The sequence below is a fragment of the Gymnoscopelus braueri genome (genome assembly GCF_963280865.1).
Source record: "Gymnoscopelus braueri genome assembly, chromosome: 19".
Classification (NCBI taxonomy): domain Eukaryota; kingdom Metazoa; phylum Chordata; class Actinopteri; order Myctophiformes; family Myctophidae; genus Gymnoscopelus; species Gymnoscopelus braueri.
In genome coordinates, this window is record NC_137621.1 from 20,070,580 (window position 1) to 20,096,680 (window position 26,101).

General features: G+C 42.5%; 1 protein-coding gene across 4 annotated transcripts; it reads right to left on the bottom strand.

Annotated features, from left to right (window-relative positions):
* Positions 1-295: 295 nt before the first annotated feature.
* On the bottom strand, positions 296-25,369 carry slc38a6 (solute carrier family 38 member 6). 4 transcript variants are annotated; one of them, XR_013932160.1, is made up of 18 exons: positions 25,149-25,369; positions 21,055-21,185; positions 20,840-20,913; positions 16,707-16,759; positions 16,546-16,585; positions 12,163-12,241; positions 9,188-9,273; positions 9,004-9,062; positions 7,155-7,226; positions 6,444-6,500; positions 5,180-5,259; positions 4,953-5,053; positions 4,720-4,844; positions 4,156-4,300; positions 3,926-4,020; positions 1,966-2,055; positions 706-764; positions 296-517 (listed from the first exon to the last, which is right to left on the bottom strand). XR_013932160.1 is itself a non-coding variant. In XM_080414743.1 (17 exons), exons 1-16 carry the CDS (start codon positions 25,233-25,235, stop codon positions 1,972-1,974), a joined length of 1,368 nt encoding a protein of 455 aa, XP_080270869.1. In that variant the 5' UTR covers positions 25,236-25,369; the 3' UTR covers positions 296-764; positions 1,966-1,971. The 4 variants fall into 4 exon arrangements, 2 of the variants coding, with proteins under 2 accessions (XP_080270869.1, XP_080270868.1); XR_013932161.1 differs by having other exon boundaries at positions 296-1,520; positions 1,650-2,055; XM_080414743.1 differs by having other exon boundaries at positions 296-764.
* Between the last annotated feature and the right edge of the window lie 732 nt (positions 25,370-26,101).

The window sequence follows — 26,101 nt, forward strand, 5'->3', positions numbered from 1 at the left end:
AAAGTATACATTTGCAATAATTTCCTTAGATTAAAAGCAGCAGTGGGGTGGCCATAGGTTCCAGAGCTAGCATGAAGAGAATCTAAACAGCATCGTGATTAGAAACGTACCAAGCATTTGGCTTTCATTAGCCGCAGACAGAACCCCCAGCCCGACACTGAGGAGCTTGTCCTTATGTCAGTACTACGCCTGCCAATCAAACACATGGCTGTATGACATGCTATACTGATTAGCCGATCTAGACGCCGTGGTGGTCAGAAAATAACAGTTCATAGGCCTACTGTATGTAAAAAAAAATCCCTTTTATTGATCAGCCATTTTGAACATAATCTTAACATTGTAAACAAATACATTGCATGCCTGCAAATTGGAGTTCATAGTCTTTGGTCTTAGAGCAAATATAAATAACATGAGCAGCAGCAGCTATTTTTTCCATTTACATTATTATATGAACCTGATGTGTGATATTTAAACAGTCCTTCAAGAAGTGGATTTCTTTCAAGAATACAACCGGGAGCTAGGAAAAGAAAATCCAGCAGAATGACAATAGGAAAAATAACAATAGGAAACATATCAAGGTCACAGTGACATGTAAACCATTTGGTGTACTGTTAACAAGGTTTGACAGACAGAATGAAAAGCCAGGCCTTTCTCCATTTATAATGTTATGGTCCAGAAGTGGGTTAAAATAGTATTTGTAAATACCTTTCAGGGATTGTTTCATGTTATGTCTGTCACTCTCAGGATTTATTCTTCCTACTGAACTGAGACGGGTGAAAGGACATTCATGCACTCTGCTCATTCTACATGGAATTCCTTACAAAATATACAACACTTTGCAGAACACTTCCAGCTTTTACATCTTTGATTAATTATTTAGAGGTAAACTCTTTGTCCTGCCTATGTTTTTGACTTTCTGATCATGATCATGATTTTATCTAATGCCATGTAAGTAGTTGTAAATCTTTATGCAACGACTTGCACTGCTGCCGAACTTGGCCAGGTCACTTCTGGCTAAAGAGATCTCAATGAGTCCTGGTTAAATTAAAGGTTAAATAGATAAAAATATAAAAATATAGCCGAAGTGGCAATGAATTTAGACACTTTTAATTACATGGAGAAGAAGAAAAACTCTTGATTTTCTTTAAAATAATTCACGTGGTCATTGCAATATGAGGTAAATTACCTCAGTAAAGACGTGTTTCACATTACTACATTTGTTGCTATTTTGATCAAAACGGATTGCCATTTCTAGGTCAGTAAAGTCCGTAGATTGACCCAGTGCGGTTTCTTAGGAGATGTCAAGAAGTTTGAGAAAATTTAGCTCAAAATACCCAAATTGATACCCAAATTGAATTGATTGAATTTTTTAGAGCAGAAGACCAGATGCAGATGACTTGAGAGAGAAAATGATGAAGTGCGTCGTATTTATGTGCCTGGGTAGAGGGTGGAATTTGCAACCCACCTGCCAATTTTGGTAATTCTAGATCTTAATAATGATAACAAAAACAATAGGGTTCCTGGACCTTCGCCATTTGGACCCCTAAAGAACCAGATAAATGGGAGTTTGCCACAAATTAAAATATATTGTAATTAGCACTGTGTGTGTAGAATACTTCTTTAAAATGCACAGATGAATAAATGGGGACATTAAAACGGATTGATTTGTTGTAGACTGTGACTCTACACGTGTAAATGAGGCTTGTGAATCAGAAAACAACAAAAATGAATTTAAAATGATCCTCTAAAAACATATAATTGAAAAATCTCTACAGCCCCATATTGTAAACAGTTTATACAATCTTTATTGCAATGAAAATGTTGATAACATTAGTGACTGGCGCAAATAATGATCAACCCCTCTGTTCGCTTTCTTTCATCCATTAGTGTTTCTCTCCCTTTTATTTGGCACGTGTTATCCCTTTGTGCAGTCTTGGGTTTACGTGATGTTGGTGCTTGGCTTACTGGTTTTCAGGCATTCTGTGCCCAACTGATCACAATGACAGAGAAGCTGAGCACTCCCACAATCAGTCCGAACACCAGCAGAGCAACAGCCTAGAAAACACAGAGGACATCAGTCAGCAGAACCACACGGGAGGTTATGGGGCTCATGGTCCTAATGTCCTAATGTGCGGTTTGTGAAACATATCAAGGACATGATGTGCGATTTGTGAAACATATCAAGGTTACGATTGAGTGTACATATCATCTCAATCACATCTCCTGTGTGTACAGCACAGATACATTTCTCTTTAGGTTTGCTGCAATAACTGGGCCTGGGCCGCAAGGATCAATTCTTGGTCCACTACTCTTCTCTATTTATATGCTTCCTCTAGGTCAAATAATCAGAAAACATAACATTCATTTCCACTGTTATGCCGACGACACCCAACTATACCTGCCACTCAACACCTCAAATCCCAACTGTCTAGCTTCCCTTAAAACCTGCCTGGCCGACCTCCAAAAATGGATGTCTGCAAATTTTTTACAACTCAACTCTAACAAATCAGAAATTCTCCTGTTTGGCCCCATCACCTCTAGATCCCAACTTCACAACTGTCTTGACTCCATGTCAGCAAATGTCACACCAATAGTCAAGAATCTGGGCGTACTACTGGACTCTGAACTCCGTCTTGAGGCTCAGGTAAAAACGGTGGTTCGTACCTGCTTTTTTCACATTAGGAACATACATAGAATCAGACCAATACTCTCCACCCCTAACCTTCACAAAGTTGTAAATGCTCTTATTTCATCCCGCCTAGATTATTGCAATGCCCTATACTCCACTCTCAATAAAGGTTCCATACACCGTCTACAATTAGTACAGAATGCCGCCGCCAGACTCATTACCGGAACTAGGAAATCTGAGCACATAACCCCGGTACTGGCGGCACTGCACTGGCTGCCTGTAACTTTTAGAATAGATTTTAAGATTTTATTGTTAACTTTTAAAGCTCTTAATGGCCTGGCACCACATTATCTCACTGACCTGCTCGTTCCCCATGTGCCTGTCCGCCGCCTAAGATCCTCTGACGCCGCCCTATTAGATGTCCCTATATCTAGGCTGGTGACCAAGGGCGATCGGGCCTTTGCCGTCAGGGCCCCTACCCTCTGGAACAGCCTCCCATTGGACATTAGGGTTGCAAGTTCCATTGCCATTTTTAAAACCAAATTAAAGACCCATTTTTATAGAAAGGCCTTTTTAACCTCTTAACAGCAGAATCTCGGTGCTTCTCATTTACTCACTGATACTGTTGTATGTTGTTTTTATTGTTGTAAAATTGTATTTCATTGTTCACTGTCTGATTTTAAGTTGTTAAGCACTTTGTAACATTGTTTAAAAAGGTGCTATATAAATAAAGTTTATTATTATTATTATTATATTTTGTCCATCTCTCCATTTTAAGTTACATTTTATTATTGACCTGACTATATCGTATATGTTCATGGATTTTTCCTTGTACTGAGGGTGAACAGGCCAACATCAGAACGCAGTTTACAGTAATGTCTAGTTTCCCAAATATAATTGGAGCAATTTCAGGATAATTGAGATTTATCAGGAAAAAACACTTAGGAACAGACATTATGTGGTGTTTTATAAATCTGACAAAGAGCATGCATGTTTCCTGTTTTGTGCATACAAACTACCTACACATACTACAAATACATACCTACCCCTAAATAAATATACACACTTTTATACATTTGGCCCCAGGAAAAGACTATAATTCCAGTATTGTGATATTGCCTAATATCCCAATATATTTATTATAATGATATTATATTGATATATCGACCAGCTGTACCGTGTCATAATACGGCCCACATGGAGAGAAAGTAAGCAAAACAACAATGAGTAAAATGACTCATACAAACTTGTTAAAAGACTTGTTAGAAATCCTATATTGGAGAAGCGTGTGCTTACCCCAACAGACTCCAGGGATCTGAGAGGTCCGCTGCTGATCTTGAGGTAGAAAATAGCAGGATAAACAAACAAGAGGCAGGTGGATGTGGTTGACCCTGGGGGGGGGACAAACAGGAAAGTGGGGCTTTAGGCCTGACCTCGGGACTGAACCCGGATACCATACACTTTACATGCGATGTAACTCCACTCCCCGTGCACATAGTGATTTACAAAAATAGCCGTGCACATACCCACAACGCCGAACACGTTTCTGATGTCTGGAACGAAGATGGCGAGCAGCACCACCACGCCCAGGATTGTTACAGTTGCCAAGATGTGGGTGAGCCAGGAGACGCGCCTTCCTCCACACACCATCACAGTCAAAGATTTACGGGCCTGGAATACATAGAACGCTGGGTCAGATCAGACACAATTACTTTAGTTAGTAGACCTACAGTACTGGGGCTGACGGTTGGGTGGAAGCCAATGGTGTCTGCTCCCTCAAGAGCAGGGGTGGGCAGCATTTTTTCCCCCAGGGGGCCATACTGACTTCGTATGTACAGAACCCACAACCAACAAGTACGAGTCAAGTACGAGTCACTAGTGCAGCGGCTTCAGTATCCGTGGAAGTGGGCAAGTACTTTACTTTTAACTACTTTTCCCCCACTAGTGCAGCGGCTACAGTCTCCGTGGAAGTGGGCAAGTACTTTACCCCCCGCGAAGTGGCCCCTTCAAGGACAATGAGACTGTATTGATAGGCAGCCTGCACACAATCTACATAGCCGTTGGGTGGTAGTGACTGGTTGTCTACTCACAGGGAAGTGGATGACGGGTACAGTCAGCAACACAGCCAGGAGGATGGTCAGACGAACCGTCATCACCATGACGTCCCGCGGCATGTAGGAATCATAACTGAGCAACAGCTCAGAATTCACGTGGGCTACAAGAGATGGACAACATTAGAAAGACTGTGGTTGACATGACAGTTATCGCAAGTGCTTTTGCTAAAGGCACACCATTAAGTCTAAGTTTGTCCCTGATCTCTTACCATAGAATGTGAGGTAGCCAAACAGGGCAGAGAGCAGGTAAACAATGAAGCTCAGACAGATGCTGACATTCGTGACGTTCTGCATCCTCTTCTTTGAAGGTCTGAAAGGACACATCAGGAGACAACAAGCACTTCATATCTATTTCATCTATCTACTAGCACATCATATGTTTGATTACTGATGTTAAGATAAATTAGGATGTGGCTGAAAAGTCTGTAATGCTGACCGGTCCAGTTCGCAGTAGATGGGCAGGACGGTTGTGTGGCACAGGAAGGAGAAGGCCATAGTGGGGATGGCGTAGGCACTCTGCAACATATACATCAACGCATCATTAACAACTTAACAGATTATACTGTTATCTGGTAGTGGGTGGGGGTAGTGCTGGGTGATATGGACAAAATCAAATATCACAATATTCTTGACCAAATACCTTGATATCAAAATTGTTATGATATTGTGGGGATAACTATTGGTGCTTTCAAAAATATTTACACAATGAGGTTTTTGATGAATAGTCACCAGTAATTACAATGTTAGGAGAAAAAATGCAATATACAAAAAAGTCTGGGGCCATTTCTTTGACGTTCTACCATCAATATCTCCTCATAGTTGATTTGATTTTCTTCTGTTTAAACTGATACTGTCAAAAGGTGTTGTGGTTAATATTGAATATTGAAAGTTGAGTAGTGTACCATTGTGGGGACAGGGTGGGGGGAGGATCTGGGCCTACTCATACGCTGAGTTGGCGATGCCCGGGATCGAAACCCAAGACCTTGTGGTCCAAATGCGAGAGCTCTACTGACTGAGCTACCCGGAGTCCCAGACACAATAAATAAATCTTAGAAATAATAATCACCAGTAATGCCTATATAAAAGGGAAATTATACAACAGCTAGAACAGTCAGTTAAGTTCATGAAATTATATCACTTTACTGTAAGGCAGCCTTTTAAACCAGGAAAAGACAACACTTATATAATCACAATATCACGATATCCAATATCCCAGACAATATCTAGTCTCTTATCACAATATTAATTTAATATCAACACATTGCCCAGCCCTAGGTGAGGGTTAGTTGTATTAATAGTTAGTACCATGCAGAGTGTGACAGGTGATGAAGCAAAGTTATAGATGCAACGTTATCTGATCAAACGTGTTCAGAAAATACCTAAAAATGTGCATGTGCTAATGCTCTAACTTGTTTGTACCGTACTGTGAAACCGCCATGTGCTTGGTGTAATTCTGCACACACCACACATGCACACATGTGCTCTTTACAGACATTTAAGCACATGTGACTGGCAGCTGCATGTTCCACTGGAGCATGTGGTGGTCCTTATACACAGTCCATGTTTAATGATTGGGAAATGTCACTGGTGTCAAACAAGCGTGTAGCGCTCATAGTCTTGACAACGTTATACTGCCTCACATGCTCTGCATGTGTTGTTGCAGAGGGCTGAAAAGATCTATCCCAAAACTGTATACACACCTTACTGGAGATGACAAAGAGTTTGGGCGTGCAGTCTGAGTCAGAGGAATTTGATAGCTGGGAAAACAAAGAGAGAGAGCATTATTTCAGAGATGACGTTCTGCAAGAATGCTGCAAAGGTGGGCAAGGTTAAATTAAATTCCATTGTCCTGGGTTACGGTCTGAGAAGCAGTCATCCAAGTTAGGCACTTTCAAGCTGGCACACCCATTTTGGGTATGTCATTATAGGCAACCTTTTTTAAAACAACCTTCTATAATATAAAAAGATTGCCCATCTGCAAGCCCACGGTGTGTCACTTTACTGTAAGGCAGCCTTGTAGATTGGCTATTTTTTGACAATCTTTGAATAGGGCTTAAGTGTTAAGTCACGCTAAGGCTGCATTCAGGGAAGTAATCGCACTGCCTGTATATCCAAAAAGGTCAAAGTTCATTTCCCCGGCTCTGGCGAGGTGACCTGAACTTCCTTCCCCTCAGGACTGGCACCATTCACAGAGCAGGGTTCTCTCTGGTCCTCATCAGGCACAACTGACTCAATCAGTAAACTCAATCTCCTAGATTGATCCCCGACTGTCTGGTCTGGCATACCTCCCTCAGGTTGCGGTGACCCATGGTGCTGTCTTTCTGTATGTATGTCTGTCTGTCTGTCTGTATGTGCTATGTGCACATGCAAATAAGAATATAGAAAATATAGAAAAGTATGTTTGTTCTTACCTGGTAGGCGCCTGGTAGCATCGTCACATTGTGAGGAAGAGGGCAGGGGATGGACCATTTCTTAACAATAACCTACAGGGGAGGAAAACACAAGTTACTGTAAGATTGTGTTGGTATATGATCATTTGTACTGGCTTTAACCCATTAAGACCGGGAACGCATCTCTGTCATTTTAGATTTCTTTGGCTATTCAAAAATAGCAGATCTACAAGCTCATAGCGCGCAGAGTGAGTGATTGGAGAAAAAAATAATATATATATATATATATATATATATATATATATATATATATATATATATATATATATATATATATATATTTTTTTTTTTATTATTATTATTATTTTATATATAACACATATATATAATTTTTTTTGGCGGACATTTTTAACTCAAATCTTAGTTTCTGGAGGTCCCTGGAACACAATATTTTACAAATGTTCGCTTTAAAAAAATTCTATTATAACTTTTTGTGAATAAAAAGGTTATTTAATCCAGTGGTTCTCAACATTTTCTGGATCAGGGCCGCATGCATTTTCAGAGTATGTTTATTTTTTATGATCAATCGATCGATTGTGTTTCACCTTGGATCAAGGGAACTACAGTAGTTAGCCCTGAAACATGACTGTCATACCATGACAGTCATGGTGCCGAGTCCCCCCGGTTTATAGCGGTGTTAGATTTTTTTTACATTGCCAACTCTCACATGTACATAAACGTTCAGATTTCAAATATAAAGTGCTTACCCCCGAGCCACGGATGTTAAAAGGCGATCCGGACCACGATAAGTACCCGTATCTCCCGTATTGTTCAATAAAAAGTATTTTAATCCCATCGCCGGCCATTGTTTTTCTTTTTTGTAATGTATCAGAGTGCAATACACCTCCCAACCATTAGTGTCGCATGGTTGAAAGTATCGGAGACAATTTGGAGAAAATGGCCGGCGATCGGATTAAAATGCTTTTTATTGAACAATACGGGAGATACGGGTACTTATCGCAGTCCGGGTCGCCTTGTAACATCCGTGGCTCGGGGGTAAGCACTTTATATTTGAAATCTGAACGTTTATGTACATGTGAGAGTTGGCAATGTAACAAAAATCGAACACTGCTATAAACCAGGGGGACTCGGCACCATGACGCTTGTATACAAGCGTCATGTGAACCATGGCTATACAGTAGTATACTTTAAGTTCTTATTTATTGGTGTCACTTTTTAATATTAATGTTATATTATCATTAAAATCTTTGTCTTTTGCCAATTATTTAGGGGCCCACTTGCAATACCCTTGTGGCCTACCAGTGACCTTTTGACCTTTTTGGATACAGGTTGAGAACCAGTGATTCAATCCACTCTGTATGATAGCAGTATGTTAATACAATATAATTAACACAACTGCAGGGTGGTTGGAGGTGGTCTCCCTGCTTTTCTACTGGACCACTACTGGTTGACAAGAGATATTGCATAAAACTCAATTCGAAACAACTCGCTATCCCAAACGTGCTCTCGCTCAACATAAAAATCTCTGCACTCGCAGGTAACAGACTTCGAATCCCGGGTAGGACTTGAAAGTTATGGATTGCAGCTTTAACATATTATTGTAAGCACATGTGGGCTGGGCACCATGAGGTGGAATACACTTTAAAGCTACAGTTCTTAAGTTTTATGTCCGTTGTCTTCCTCTCCTGACGGAATTGCAACGATGTCCGAACTGCAATAAAGATGCTGACTAGTTAATTGTATTAACATACTCTATCACACAGTTTGGTTAAAACAATGTTTTATTCATTATAAAAATAAGTCCCGAGATGAGAGGAAGGACACAAGGATGACGTGTTGCAGAACTCACCACGACAGCGAAGTATAGCATGAAGAGGAACGCAATGCTACTGGTGTAGCCCAAGAACCCTGAGAGAGGGAGAGAGGAGAGAGATATAAATATCTAGAAAGATACAGTATTACACCTAGATCAGGGTCAGAGCATGTTACAATAAACCCTAGTAGAAGTATAAATTAGGTTTAGGTCCACATACCAATCTTGGGCAATAAGGCCAGAGGTAGAACCACACACAGCGTCGCCAGGATCAGAAGTGTCCTGCCATTTTCATACCAGGCATCTCTGGAAAAGCACCACAGGGGAGACGGGGGAAGAAGAAGACACAGCACACGAGGGAAGGGACATGAAATAACAAAGCAAATGTTGATGCTGAATCAAACCATGTTTCCCACCACAGCATCCCGGAGCTCTGACATGATGAGGACAGCGGAGATGGATCTCTAGTGCCTGGAAACAGGCTGGCCCTGAAAATTTGTCTCCATTTCGTGCTCAAATACAGAGAGACAGACCCATCATGTGGTATGAATTAAGGGCTTTAGCTCTCGCAAACCATAACAATTATGTAATTCACATGCAAACGTTCTGTCGCTCCGTCAGATGAGGCCAGATTTCACTTGCTGGGGTTTTTGGTAGAGGGGGAATAATATTTTCCTTCGCTGAGGGATAGCCTTGGTGGTTTGTTCAGGATAGAGGCTAGGGAAGCTTGGGGGAGGAGGGGGAGTATGGGGGGGCTAGTGGTGACACATGTGGAAGGCATGCTGGCTCCGCTGGGGTCGGGCGGGGGAGGGGCGCTGGCTCGGCTCGGCGCTGCTGTGTGTCGGCCCGCAGCGTGGGGTCATGAGGGACTGGCTCCAGCACTGTTTATGGGGCTCCCATAGTCGGCAGCACCTGCTCCAACCGCATCAACACCCACTGACCCCCGTTTGGCAGCTTCACAGCTGCGAGGTTACCATAGGCGCTGAAGGCCTCGTCTCGCTGTCTACACAGATTCTGGTCCTTAACTGCATGTCACAGAGGCCGGCGCTCCTCTGACCACAACTCTCACTGTGACGCCTCTCCTGCAGCTCCTAAACTCCAACCTTGGAGTAGCCCAAAACCAGCCCTCCACTCAAATCTTAGCCCGAGCCTCCAGCCCACTGCTACACATTGTCCTGCGATACAGGGGTTGCTAAATTAATACAATCTCCAACTAACACTGGGATCCACCCCGATGAGCTTGAATGGAGTTTACTGTAAGGGGGGAGGAAAAGAGGATACCTAGAATACCCATGAAATGTGGTGCATTTCACGCTTTAACAAGCTGCAGGATAGTGCTCCCTCAAGGCTGGAGGAACACTGCCAATGAGTCAATCTCCACCAAGTGTTGGAGATCAGCATAAATCTGGCCAATGCAGCACAAAGCCATCACAGCTGTCCATGACCTTAGCCCCCATCCCTCCAGCTTAAACAAGACAAACTTAACCAGGACATACAACCATTCCATTATCATCATCATCATCATCATCACAGACCAACACTGAAAGACGAAGCACAACCGCGTTTCGCTCCACCATATTAAGACAAATGAGCCAGCAAAGTAGAAAAGCTTCTTAATATGAAGCAACTCATTTATTCAGGCTTTGATGGGGTTTGAATATGAAGTCTGTTAACAACCCAAAGCCACTCATTAACAGCGCTTGTTTTGTTTCCCTCAGCAGTGGGCCGCAATTAGAATGGCAAAACTGATATCCCCTTGTATCACTCTGATTCCGGGAGAACATGTGTGAGAGATTTGAGGGTGAAGGGACTGGGAGGGGGGAGGGGGAGGGGGGCCGCGCTAATACAAAGCAGCTGCGTGTGAAGGAAGATTCAGATGTTGACAGATCGGACCGAGAGCAGCTACAACTCTCGCTTAAATCAGTGTGCCTGATAATAAAGTGATAGTTACATTCTTGGCCTCGGACTTGCTCTGTGTGAGGCATTGTCAGAGGTTTCGAGGGGAAATGCGGGGGGGGGGGGGGCATGCACCAACACACATAAGGGTCAATTTTTACACTTTAACCACTTAAGCCCTACTGTATATACTTCATCGTGAAAATAGTCGATGTACAAGTTCACAACGTGTTGCGATGCAACGTGCTGTGAGCTTGTAGGTCTGCTATCTTCACTACAATTGTTGAAAATAAATAAATAAATAAAATGTCCCTAAAATAGGGATGCCAGAGTTAATGTGGTTAAAATAACACTCAGCATTGTGCTGTGTGCAGGACCAGTGAAGGACACTGGCTGCTGTTGATGGGTGATGAATGGCTCTCTCTCAAAACACACACTTCCTCTAGGTCTGCTCTGCGTTACACAACACCCAGCGCAGGCTTCCCTCCAATCGCTCACAGACAGTGTATTAGTGTACTGTGGTTTGGCGAGACATCCTCCATCACATTTCTCATACTGTTCCCATTGGCTGGCCTCAGATCGGATTGTATCAGTGCAGCCTTGTGGACAGCATTGTCAAATTTTGGGGGGGGATGGGCAGAAGTGACTTGCTTATTTGTCATAGTGTAAAATTTAGGACCCATCATGCTGTTGCTTGGCTGTAGAATCATGTTGTTTTTTTTTACAGCGTGGCTGGAGGTCTAGCAGAGGGTCGGGTCTGCGTGTGTGTCTCTGTGTTAATCTTGCATACCGCTGGACCGACAAGCAACAAATGTCTACTGCACACTGCCAGTAGGAATTACCTCCACTAATTATTATTGACTAATTTAACTTTATAATGGAAGTCAACAAGGCTCCGTTTGGGCTGAAATCTAGATGACTGATGTCACAGGCTGACTTGGAGTCCGAGATACACATTGGAGCCACGCCATTTCCATGTGGATTCCAAGATCAACATGACTTGATTTCCTTAACCTCTTAAACACTATATACTTCGTTGCCCGGGGTCCCCCAGGGGTTTGCACTTGGCCCCCTCCTTTTTGTCCCTCTACACCAAATCTCTTGCCGATCTACAAGTTCACAACACGTCGCACCACAACACATTGTGAGTTGTAGAGCTATTACCCCCCGCTATTTTCATAACCTGATATCAGACTGAAGAATGCTTCGGTCGGACATTACCTCCACTCTAAGTGATAGGGACACTAGGGTTAAGTGGTTAATTGGGTTAGTTTAGTTTTCTTCTTACAGTATACCTACCCAGGGGAATCAGGGCTGAGGAGGCTGCTGATGGCAGCAGGAAGCTCTTCCTTCAAGATGAACAAATAGGACGCCATCGCTGAGGAGACACAAGAAGAGAGGGTTGGTCAGAAAATATACGTAAATTTGTTTTTAAAAAGAGCAGTAGGCTCCAACAAGTGTACAATCATAATCAAACACCAATACACATTGTACACAGACATTACAATGTGACAAACAATCCAACGCGCAAAATCTGTGTGTACGTGTGTGTGCGTGTGTGTGTGTGTGTGTGTGCGTCTGTCAGCACAGCCAAACTGGGTGTCATCTCGAGAACCGTCTGACCGACCAATTTCCAATTCGGCGTGCGTGTTGCCAAGGACCCGACGGAGAAAGGGCTGGCGTCCAGTCGGTCGGATAGGCGGTTGTCCAGAACTGCAGATCTAACCGATTTGCTTATATACTATAGCCATATATGGAGTTCTGTTGTTCAGAACCGCCGAGGCGATCCATTTGCCCATATGGGACCAATCAACTTCGAAAGTTGGTCGGGTCAGCGGATATCAAAGGAATATTGATAAAACCGCAAATCCCCATATATGGAGTTACCCTGAACTTGAAGTCATCAAAATGACGTAGTACTGGCATCATAGACAATGGCTTGGACACCATAATTGGGCATGCCTGACACGGAACTCCATATATAGGCATAAAGGTAACAGAGAGTTCCCAAGTAGGATGGTGCACACTAGTAATATTAATAATTGAAAGCAAGACTGTAGACAAGGAAGTCCGGTCATATGGTCAGCTACATGAGAAGACACCTTTTGATGGTGACTTTGTTTTGTGTGAATGTAATTAAAGAAGGTAAAATGTTCCAATCTTGTGATTGTCCTATAAATAACTGGGTGACTACAGACCCAGACTAGCACGCCCTTTTTGGTAATTCTTTCTAAACGTCAGTTTTTCTTTTCCTCCCCAATTTAGTCACTGCCAATTCTCCCCTGTACAGTCCCTGCCACTGCCAACCCATGCTTGAGGGTCATGGGGAGGGTGTAGACCAGTGGTTAACAAACGTTTTAGCTCTGGACCCAAAACAGAAATTTGATGTCTCTCCGGGACCAAAACTAGTGAAAATAACCAATCTACTCACACAACGCGCATTGTGAGCTTCTGATCTGCTATTTTCACTAGTTTGGGTTTGGTTTCAAAATGAATACAAATTATGGAATTTCTTTGGATTTTCTTTTTATGTACAAAGTGTCTACAAAAAATATATATTTACTCGCGACCCATAAAAATGTGTCCGCGACCCACAAATGGGTCCCGACCCAGTGTTTCCCTAACACTGGGGCAGGACCCATTTGTGTCACGGACAACTCTTTTTTCTCCACCTGACAGTGGAGTTTCACCGGGATGTATGTGCATGTATAACGTCGTAATACATGCAGCAGAACACACTATCCCTCCCACTTCCAATCTCTAACAGGTCCCGAACCAACCTGTATGTACAGTAGGTTTAGTGAGGTTTAATGCCCTCCTACGCCACCTTCCCACGTGCGAACACGGCCATTTGTGTTCGTTGGGACGGCCGGCCAAGCACGGAGGATTCGAACCCCAGGTGGGCAGGCACTTTACACCTGTATCACCTGGATGCTCTGGTAGCTGTGTTTCTAAGCAATTTGCCATCTACTCTGATTTGTCATCTACCAGACTGCCACAATCTCTCAACACCTATTATATTGACTACATTAAAATGAAACCGTTTTTATCTTTCATTATAAAGTTATTATCAATGTGTATGAGGGAAAGGGGCTTGGTTTGATATTGTTTCTGAGGTTGATATAATTTCACTTGAAGTATTCATTCAAATAATTGAATAAAATAATTCCATTTGGTTTTGTTAAAGGTAGGGTAAGTGATATTTTTTGGTTAAAACAAAAAGTTTTTTGTTAAAAGGTTAAAGCACTATATTCTGATAGTACTCATTCATTGCAATAGAGTGTTTGTTCAGTAACAGGGGGTCTCTCTGTCTCTCCAGCTCTTTGATAGACAGAAAATACATTTTCAGGTACAGTAGGTGACACCATTTCAGCCAATCAGGAGAGAGTACCCATTTATCAGCGTTCTAGTGTTCCAGTTCCAATCCTTTCTGCTCATTTCTTTGTGTCATCACTTCCAATTTCACTTGTTTAATCTGTATCCTGTCTGAGTTCTCTGTCCTGATTCGATAAAATTGGCATCCTGATCTGAAAATAAATGTTCTGTTTAATAAAGAGCAGGAGAGACATGGAGACTCCTGTTACTGAACAAACACTCTATAGCAATGAGTACTATCAGAATATAAAGCTATTTAACACTTACTTTAACAGTAGAAAATCACTTACCCTACCTTTTGTTAACCACTTAAGCCCTATACATCGTTATATAACGAATAGCAAAAACAGCAGCTGATGTGACGGGTCGTGGGCTTGTGTGAGCCCAAAGCTCTGAGGTCACACAGACAGGGTTCGGGTGTGACAGGCTGCTCCAGGGATCACCCATCAAAAGCCTCTGTGCTGAGGAGCAGACATTATGCAGATGTTCCAACTACTGAGCAGAAGCAGTGGTAGAAGCCAGGGTAGAGGAACGGTACGGACAGGAATGTTAACAATAATGATCCCTGACGCTAATCCAGGTATTTCCCTCCCTCTCTGCCTTCATAGGGAAACAGGAAATCACACACGTCTCCTGTGGGGCTCCTCCCGCTTCTTAGACAACCAATCAGAGAGGGGATTATGGCCACTTCCTGCGGGTCAATGTGTGGCCCCCCAAAAACATCAGAAAGAGGGAGAAACCCAGGGTGGAGGAGGCATAGGAGGAGATGTGTGTAATGTTTGGACCTGGGCAGGGCCAGAGTGGAATGGAGACTCTGAAGCAGATTATAGTCAGTGGTAAAGGGAGGTAATGTTAGAGGATTTCGTTTTGGGAAGCCAGGCAGATCCAGGGTTAGCTGGGACCTTACTGCCCCTGGGGCAGATCTTCGAGTCTGCTTTAAACCAGCATAAACCCTAATCCTCAAGATCCCGTAATTGTTTTCATTAGAAAATTCCTTCAGTAACACTACTGCCCACACAGATGCACACACACAGACACTGACTCACTGTCACTAGTCAAATGCCATTACTAAGTACTAGCCTCTGCTTATACGAGAATATTTGATGGAGCTAATAGACTACCAGACATTGCTGTGGGGATGTCTGTAGTGACTACTGTTACAGTGTGACATTTCATCCATCAATGTCAAGGAAACAAGGGCCTACTTTTAGACCACGCAAGTGGATTCACAATGACAGGCATCACACTGCAAGCATGATGTAATAGTTTAGTTTCATACAGTTGGTTATGATGAGTGCAGCAATATTTCCACAGCCATTAAATGCAATGGAAATTCCTGGTGTAATGATACTTACATTTCTAAACAAAAGGCCCTTTGAGTAAACAAAGAAGATTGGCACAGTCAATACTGGAATGATAACACAGCCTAATAATAAACATATAAAATTCAAGAAGATCTTGAGTAAACTATCTGTGTGTGGCCAACAAAGTCAGCACAGTGGGAGAGCGTATTCAAGTTAAGTCACTTTCATTTCATTAAGAGCACAGGGAGAGGCGGGCTGTGACAGCCCTAGGCTGGCCAACAATTAAGGTCAATTGGCCCACCAGCCTTTGGCAGCATAGATGAGTGTTTACCCAGAGTGGGGCTAATTGCACGCCTATAAAAAGGGGCCCAGGGTGTCGACGGATGCACCGGGCATGCTGGCTTGCTCACACTCTCACACATACTGCCCCATGCTGGTGCAAAACCACAACCATACCAGAGGGCACTGCAGTAATCCACTCAGCCTCGCCACCACTAATGACTGCAGAGGAGCTATCACCTCAGCTCTCAACTGTGTGAGGGGAACTGAGGCTGAGGGATGGATGGAGATTGGAGAGGAGGAAGAGAGGGGAGGTGTGGTGTGGTGTAGTGGGGGGGGGGGGCATCCCATTAGGTCACTCATCACACGGAGGGTGGGAGTGGGTTTACCATCAGTGATCAATTAGAGGCGAAGTCAGGTTTCAGGCCCGTGGGAGGGCGGCTCGGAGGACTGCGGCTAGGGGTCAAAGGTTATCAGGGAATCTGGGTAAGGGACTCACAGCAGAGAGAGGCACTACTATGGCACAGAGCCCTCTGTTCTCCAGTAGGAGGCACTATCTGACTCTTAAATTAACTGGGCATAGTGTAACCCTGAAATACTCCACACATTTTTCATCACTTTGTCCCTCAAAAAGAAAACGAAAACAACACCTAAATGGGTGTGGATGTTCAATATGTCAAATATAATGGATGGGTGTTGCTTTAGTGAAATAATGTCAGCTTACCACCAACATTTTGGATGAGAATAGTGCTTCCAACCAGAATCTGAAAAATAAATGTTAATGTTAATATGTTTTCCTGGTATTGTGGAAGGACTTAATTAGTTATGTCGGGATATGCTTTCTAGACAATGTAAAGCCATGCTAATCCAAGACAGGATACTCACTTTCCCTGGCTTTTGCAGAGCTCGATTTCCAAGTTCTTCATATGAATTGATACCTAAAAAATATAACAAACCGACCTTGGTCACACCCAGCTTATTTATGATAAACGTTTACTGTTCCTTAGAGGGAAATTCCAGTGTTACAGCAGTAATTACAATGTATTGGCTTAACAGGTGAACGGATTAAAGGAATAATTGATTAATCAATAAACTGTATCTAATTAAATGTTAGCAACCTAATAATCTAACATTTCTCATAGAGATATTTACAATGTGAATGCGTTTTTTTGTTCAATATTATCAAATAAAAAATCATTACTATTTTTGGGTTCAATTAACTTCTGACCTTTTACCATAATTCTGAACGTTATTGCCTTATTTTATCATCATTTTATGGTCTTAAGTAACTGCAGATATGAAGGTGTTCAGCCAGGTGTTTATTCCTCCCTCAACAAAGCCTGCCCCAAAGGTTACAAATACCTGGAGAAAGCACGCAGCACTGGTCAAGGTGGTGGTTTAGCCATCCTGTACAGGACCGATTTGGACCTGTCCCCCCTCCCTCTGCCTGCACTTTCTTCATTTGAATGTCTTGGATTCAAATGCAAACCACCTTCCATTATGACAGTTTTACTTATTTACCGGCCACCTAAACCAAACTCACTTTTTATTTCTGAACTGCACGATCTCCTCACAACACTCTGTACTACTTCCTCCAATATCCTGATATTAGGCGATCTGAACATTCATGTTGACTCCCCCTCCTCCCCCCCTGCATCCGAACTACTACAACTACTGGACTGCCTCCACCTCACACAGCACGTTAATGTCCCAACACACGACAAAGGTCACACACTGGACCTTGTCATCAGTGACTCTGCCCTGATCAGCAACCTACAGGTGTATGACATGGGTGTGTCGGACCACAGGGTCATCTCAATGGAGCTCCCATTCCCCTCCCCCCACAATAAGCCAAAACGCCAAATCCATTTCAGGAACATAAAAAACATCAACCCTGACGCCATAGCCCTGGACCTCCATCACCTCTCCTCTGCAACCCCCTCATCAGCCACTGAAGCAGTTGACCTGTATAATAACACCCTGAGCCGCCTCCTGGATCTTCACGCCCCTGTCAAAATAAAAACAGTCTCTTTCTCACGCTCCTCCCCCTGGTTCACCAGTGAGCTGCGGAAATTGAAGGCAGCAGGCCGTATCCTTGAGCGCCGCTACACGGCGACAGGGCTCACTGTCCACAAGCTGATTTACAGAGAGCACCGAAAGGCCTATTCAACGGCCCTCAGAGACGCACGGTCAAAATTCTATTCCAACATCATCAATAACAGTTCCGGTAACTCCAAGCAACTTTTCTCCACCATAAATAACTTCCTTAAACCACAATCACCCACCCACACTGCCACCACAGAGGATCAGTGCAACAATTACCTGGATTCCTTCAGATCAAAGGTAAATACCATCCGCTCTGTTCTCTCTGCCTCCCCCACTCTACCTGTCCTGATTGCTGCCCCACAGCCAGTGATCTCCCAGCCTCTCCGCTGTTTTGTTAATATCACACAGCGAGAGGTTGAGGACACCATCCGCAAGATGAAATCCTCCACTTGCGCCCTTGACCCCTTCCCCACAGCCCTGGTAAAAACCAACATCAGTGCCATAAGCCCTCTCATCACCACAGCCATTAACCACTCCCTCCAAGCCGGCCACGTCCCACCTGCTTTAAAGACTGCCATCATTACACCCCTCCTGAAAAAACCCACCCTTGACCCGGAAGTCTTCACCAACTACAGACCCATCTCCAACCTGCCCTTCCTCTCCAAGGTGCTGGAAAAGGTTGTCGCCACTCAACTTCAACAACATCTCCAACACAATAACCTCTTCGAAACTTTTCAGTCAGGGTTCCGCTCAGCCCACAGCACAGAAACGGCGCTGGTCAGGGTCACTAATGACCTTTTGATGGCAGCTGATGCCGGCTCCCCCTCCCTCCTCATCCTCCTGGACCTCTCGGCGGCTTTTGATACAGTCGACCACAATATTCTCCTCAACCGTCTTCACTCCACCATAGGACTCTCCGACTCCGCACTACACTGGTTCACCTCCTACCTCACAGACAGAACCGAGCGTGTCTCCCTGGGAGGGGCAAGTTCCCGGACACAGCCTGTCACCTGTGGCGTCCCCCAAGGTTCTGTTCTCGGCCCCACCCTCTTCACACTATACATACTCCCCCTTGGTCGTGTCATCAGCCGGCATGGGATTTCCTACCACTGCTACGCTGATGACACCCAACTTTACATCAGGACCAACCCAATCCACTCTGCCTCCTTGCCGTCACCATCTTCAACACCATCATCCACACTGACCACCTGCCTTGAGGAGATCAAGGCGTGGATGACTCAAAATTTCTTACAACTAAACAGTACAAAAACAGAGGCCATTCTAATCGGCACCCCACACCAGGTCAAATCATCCCCAATAACCAGCATCACTTTCTCCAGCCAGATCCTTTCACTCTCACCCGTAGTCACCAACCTCGGTGTTAAAATGGACCCCCACCTGACTTTCGATTCCCATATTAAAAACCTCTGTAAAACCTCATTTTTCCACCTCCGAAATATAGCCAGACTCTGCCCCACACTCACTCTGCCAGATGCCGAAAAACTCATCCACGCCTTTGTCTCCTCAAGGCTTGACTACTGCAACGCACTTCTCATCGGGATCCCTAGCAAGAGCATCCAAAAGCTCCAGTACATCCAGAACAGTGCTGCTAGGATCCTGATGAGAGTGCGGAAATACGAACACATCACACCCATCCTCCATTCACTACACTGGCTCCCCATCTCCGTCAGAATCGAATACAAGGTCTCCCTCCTCACTCATCAGTGCATCTACAGCAATGCCCCCTCCTACCTAAAGGAACTCATCAAACCCCCGAACTCCACCCGCTCCACCCGCTCACTCCGCTCCAGAAACTCAAACGTACTGGAGCCCCGCACGACGAATCTCCGCACCATGGGGGATCGGGCCTTCTGCTCAGCTGCTCCTCGACTGTGGAATGCCCTCCCGGACCATCTGAGAGCACCACAGTCGATTGACACTTTTAAAAAGGGCCTAAAAACCTTCCTTTTTAACAAGGCATTTGCTTAGACAGAGATGTAGTTGTTTTATCCTTTTAAACTTCTACTGTGCCTGATGACTTGATCTGAAGTTTATTCATTTCACTGTTTTACTTTTATTGTTGTTTTCTTTTTTTCTTTTTATGTTTTTAATCCTGTAGCACTTTGAGATTTGTTTCAAATATAAAGTGCGTTACAAATAAAATTTATTATTATTATTATTATTATGAATCAAATAATCCGGGGAAAAAAATATGTACAGATGAATAGATGACATAAAAATTACAATACATTAAAAAAAAATAACTATTAGTTGCAGCCATAACTGAATCTATAAGAAGGCCCTCCATGTGAATGAGGCTCATTCTCTGTTTATTTAGCCTTTTAGCATTCACACCTCTTCTCTTATTTGGAGTCTAACCAAAACAACAGTAGCTGATTAAGTGTCAGTCAGTGATGAGATAAAGATTGGAGAATGAGACACAGATCATTGTATTACAAACAAACATCAGCTGCCTTTCAGCTACAGAGATTTAATCAGGAGTTCAGCAATAAGGACAGTTAAGGGTTGAGATTGAAACTAGACCAGCTCTCACATTTTGGTATTGTAGTTGCAAATAACAGCACAATGTTTACAATACAAGCTACATAACTTAACCCATTATTTGATTAGTTAAGTAAAGTAAAATAAAGTAATTTCCGTCATGCAAATTACTTTCTTATTCTTTCCTAAAAGAAATTAGATGTGTAGATGTGTAGAAGCTGGTAGATCAGCTATTTTCAATATTTTGGAAATAAGTGGTTAATTCATAAGGCATTTTTGTACGTCTGTGTCCTGGGTGATAACACCAAATTATCTTTGACATCAGCACTATGACAGCGGAATAAACATCACACGTAGCTGCACTAATCGACAAAGCAGATTGAGATAAGACACAATGAGAGATTTTTGTATTGATTGACAGATTGAAGATGAAAGAAAGAAAGAGGAAATGCAATCAACAACCCTCTAACCTGTTTGGTCACATAGTTTCAGGAGGAGATGAATGGAGTAGCCAGCCAGACTGGACACCAGCAGCAAGAGGATACTAGAGAGCAATGGAAGTCAATATGAAATCACACCAATGTTCAACTTAACAGTAAAACAAGAGCCCTAATTTGGATCTATGCTCTTCATGAAAGAATAGCGGCTGTTTTAAGAGCATTATGATTGTGGGTGACATACTCACCAGAAGCCAACTATGCCAGTGCTGGCCATAGCATATGCTAAACCCAGTATGCCACTGCCCATGATGGCATTCATCAGGTTAAAAACAGAGAAGGCAAAAGAGGCTCCTTTGGTCCTGGGTTCTTCTGCTCGCTGCACAGAAAACACAACAAAAGAGATGCATGGAGGAGGGGAAGTCTAGACTGTGAAGATGACGTAAGCCCACATCTGTATTTTAAATTTCCCACAAATAATAATAACAAATAAGTAAAAAAGGACGTCGTGGACTAAAAAAAATTATGAATAAAAATTTTGCATTACATAAAGACAGAGTAATTTTTCTTTAACACAAGCACTGGGGAACCACTTATTTAGTTAATACAGGTCCAAAACTATTATTTTCCATAAAATATAGGAAATGTCTGAACAGGGCTTAAGTGGTTAAATAAAATTAACTTGATGTGTTTATTTTGAATCAAAATGTTATATATAATATATTTGTGTGCTTGTAAGAGCTAAATGTTTTCAAATAGGAACTTAAATTAAATCTAAGTTTTTCAAATTAATCACAAAGTTTTAGAGAAATTAGATTTTTTTATTTTTTTAAGCACCTTTTGACAAAATATCTGTAAAAACATCTGTAATAGCCTAATCGGTGGTCTAGGACTCTCCAAAATTCTGGCATCAGTCAGGCCCTAATTTAAATCTTGTATTGATCGTCATCGTCAGAACCTGAGCTTTATGACAAACGTCCAATTCATCAACTTACACAAAGCTAATATTATTTGACCATATCTGATTCTTTGCTGTAAATATTTATAACAGTGTTATGAACCACTGGTCAAAAGCAATGCGGATTTACGGAATATGGGATCTAGAAATGAAATGGATGGGATAGGATTTGAGCCCTTGGCTGAGGGACAGCTGCCTGGGCTAAGGATAAGGGGCACTGCCCAGAATGGTTTGACCTATAGTGCAGTGAATATCAACCCTGGCAAACGTCCCAATTTTGGTCCGCGAGTACTGCTGAGGTGTTCCGCGCCGTTTGAAGTAAGTGTGAACTCAGCCCCTCGAGAACAATAGCGAGCGGCAATCGTCCGTCAATCGTTACGGCCATCATCCGTTTCACACTCAGCCACGCCCGAGCCGAGTCCATTCAGTCTAGCGACCATCACCCATAGGAATGCAAATATGTTGTCCTACCTGGTACTGTAAAAAGGGGCACAGGGGTACATGCTTTGGCACTCAGTATTATTACTACATGATGAGAGCTCCACTAGCAAAGAAGAGATGCACCCAGGGCCAGAAGACGCTAAATTTCGCCGTCATCAGCAAGACATTGCCGCCGCCAAATCCTCCTGCAAGCAGCGCTGCCGGTGTGTCCGGGCCACCTCGACCTGCCGACGAGCTGGCCGCACAGGGCAGCAACAGCAGCACACACAACAGCACCGCCGCCAGCGTCCTCGCCGTGCCGCCGGGAACAACAACGGCGACAAGCAAGACGACTAAAGCCAGACTGTACCGTGATGACTACATGAAGTTTGGCTTCACTTTAATGGGGGACCCATCTAATGCTATTCCACTGTGCATCGTGTGCAGAGACAAGCTTGCAAACAGTGCTATGGTTCCCAGTAAGATGAAACGTCACCTTGAGACCCACCATGGAGAAATCGCCACAAAGGACAAAGACTATTTTGTGAGTTTGAAAGCTACTAAGGCGAAACAGAACGCAAAACAGACAACTGCATTGTTACGCAGTACCACCAGCACCAAGGTTAATGACAGAGCTCTGGAAGCTAGCTACCAGCTATCAGTCCCAGCCAGGATACAAACTCTGTTCAGCAAAACAAGCTCAAGTTTCACACTAAGACAGTTGTATTGTGACCTAATTTTTTCTTTTCTTTTTACATATCTTTTTTATTGAGTTTTAAAGTATTTTTCTAAAAAGGACTCAAGTTTCAAACAAAGACATTTGTACTGGCTTAAAAAGTTTTGTTTTTTTCTAAAACAGTTTCACACTAAGACTATTGTGGCCAATTTTTCCTATATATTTTTTTTCAAATCTTTTTGAGTTTTTAAAGTATTTTTCTGGGAAGGTGAATCCAACTCCTCTGTTCATTGCACCGAAAAGTTTATATATTTGTAGGCCAAATTGAACATGTGTGTGCTGTTTTTTTAGTTCAAGGTTTCTTTATTATGACATCAAAGCAAAACAAGTTGTATGTTTCCAAAAATAAATCAGTGAAACTGAGGCACTGTCTCTTTCCTTTTTTTTTTCATCTTCTCCATTCATTGCACTGACCCAAGTTTATATATTTGTAGGCCAAAGACATTTTGTAATGTTCAAGGTTTCTTTATTACATCTTGTGTACATGAGAGTAAATATTTTGAGATATATATATATATATATATATATATATATATATATATATATATATATATATATATATATATATATATATATATATATATATATATATATATATATAATATTATATTATATATATATATATTATATATATATATGTATACACACACACACCGTATATCTAGGTGTGCCCTGGGATATTTTGGCTATGCCAGGTGTGCCTTGGCACCAAAAAGGTTGATATACACTGCTATAGTGCGTGCCAACGTGTCGTCACCACAGGGGGGGGCGAGGCATAGTAGCTGCAGACATACTTGTGGGGGGCAATGTTAAGTCAACCTGTTTATACCCCACAAAGATGTACGCCGCTACCAAATGATACTTGTTGACACCCCCTTCAGGACTTTTGGCACGCACTATAGGGTATATCCTAGGGCAGGGGTCTTCAACGTTTTCAGGCCAAGGACCCCCTAGCTGAGAGAGAGATGAAGCAGGGACCCCCTCCATATTGTATAAAATTGTGTTTCAGATAAACTTTTTCTGCTCTTTTTTTCTCTACACCTATACCTCTTTGCCAAAAATAGCCGATCTGCAAGCTCACAACGCCTCGCGCTGCGAGGCGTTGTGAGCTTGTAGATCTGCTATTTTTGGCTAAAGTTCTCCTCAGAAAAGGGATGCTAGGGTTCAAGTGGTTGCTGTAAAAAATATATATCCTATCACACAAGGATTTGGCGGACCCCCTGTAGTAACTCTGAGGACCCCCTAGGGGTCAGGGACCCCCTGTTGAAGACCCCTGTCCTAGGGGAAGCAGGGAAGGCCTGATGTTTGCGCCACAACCCTCTTGTATTGAACTGTTGGCCAAAGACTCATCCCTTGGATTACACTTTTGTAACATTTTATAATTATAAAATGTACCAGAGAAAAATACAGAATGAGCATTTCAAAATAAATCATTATCAGTTGTGCTTAGAAATGTGGCATATACTGGTAATAGAATATTGAAGATTAGATTCCATCACATTTATTATTCAAAAACAGTTGAGCAGTTCCTGGCGTTTAAATTAAATACTGCTACCATGGGGCTTATTTTTATAGCCACATTCTTCCAAATAGAAGTGAACTCCCTGCATAGTTTCTAATTTCATTTTTATAATTAGTATAACATTTATCAACATGCAGGAACGTGGAAACGATGTAACAATTTACACCAGACTGGTCTTACAACCCAGTGAACCCACACATGTAAATGAGGGAAGTTGAAGGGCAAGCATGTGATCAATCTACATGTTGACTGCCTGACAAAGTTGCCCACTGCTACTCAGTGGTAGAAAAGTGTTTTAAGTAAAATTATCAAAATGTATCAAAATGTATATATATCAAAATGTATATACTGTAGGGCCGAAGGGGTTAATGTATGTTTTGTATTAATTAATAATCAAAATCTACAAAGTAACTAGTAACTAAAGTTTACAAATAATTGTAGTGGAGTAAAAGTACAATATTTGCCACTGAGGTGTAGTGGAGTAGAAGTAAAAGTATAAAAATTTGGAAATACTCCAGTAAAGTAAAAGTACCTCTAAATTGTACTCAAGTACAGTACTTGAGTAAATGTACTTATAGTCACTTTCCACCACTGCCTAGTGCTACTTTAATTTGCTGCATGACTGGTGATCGTGCACTGCATGTTTACTAAGGTTATACAGCTCAAGATACATGTGATAACACTTGTTAGAGAGTAGCATACTTACATTTCCTAATAAAGGGGTTGTATCAGTGCTTTCCATGTCGCCGGGGGTCCCATTAACCACAGCATGGATAGGTGGATAGAAACTCATCTTGATTCTTTACTAAAAGGATCTTCACTACGACAGACACAATGGAATGATGGCGATAATTTCGGGACACAAAAGCCCTGATGTTTTCAAATTGTCATCTTCTGTAATCCTACTAACAACTCTAACCAACTTTATAGTTGCTGACTGTTGATGTTTATCATCATGTCCAGTGATCATGTCACATGACAAGCAGAGTTGCCAGGTTAGTGAGAGAAACAAGCAACCAGGTCTAGGAAAACAAGCCCAGAAGAAGCGAGCCCGGTTGCCCTTTAAACATGATACTGTACATTGGCTATTTGAAAATAGCAGATCTACGCGTTGTGAGCTTGCAGATCTGCTATTTCCCCCCATAAAATCTTTAAGAAAATGTGAAAAAAATGTGAAATATTTTCGAAACATTTTAACGACACAAATCTTGTATGGGGGGGGGGGGGTCCCTGGCATAAAATATTTTCAGATGGGGGGGGGGGGGGGGGGGGGGTCTGCAGACAATTACATATTCATTTGGGGGGTCCTTGACATGAAAATGTTTGAGAACCCCTGGTTTAAACAACATTAGGAAAAAGCCCAAATAAGCAACTACACTTTTAGTCAGGGGATATTAAAAAAATCTTGGAATAAATTCCTTACCAAAAAGAATCTTCACCAATGTGTTTGTAAAGGTGTCTAGTAACACATCTCACAAAGACTGAAATGCAGTCCCCCTAGGAGAATTTTTGACAGCTCCTTAAAGTTGGGGTACCCACCATAACCTTGGTTAAAAAAAAATCCCCCAAAAAATCTAAATTTAATTCTGTTTTAAGTAGCATGTGAGGTGTCAAACTAGGGTGTTTTTATGATTCTGAATCCATTGCAAGCATTTGTTT

What these genes read in the sequence shown, in the direction of transcription:
- slc38a6 (XM_080414743.1), bottom strand. Translation starts at nt 25,235, where the DNA reads ATGAGTTTCTATCCACCTATCCATGCTGTGGTTAATGGGACCCCCGGC. An exon ending in CTCAGCCCTGATTCCCCTGG is followed by an intron (nt 9,274 to 12,162) that starts GTAGGTATACTG and finishes GTGCTTTTCCAG; the next exon opens with AGATGCCTGGTATGAAAATG. An exon ending in ATCTACTGCGAACTGGACCG is followed by an intron (nt 5,054 to 5,179) that starts GTCAGCATTACA and finishes GTGTCCTTTCAG; the next exon opens with ACCTTCAAAGAAGAGGATGC.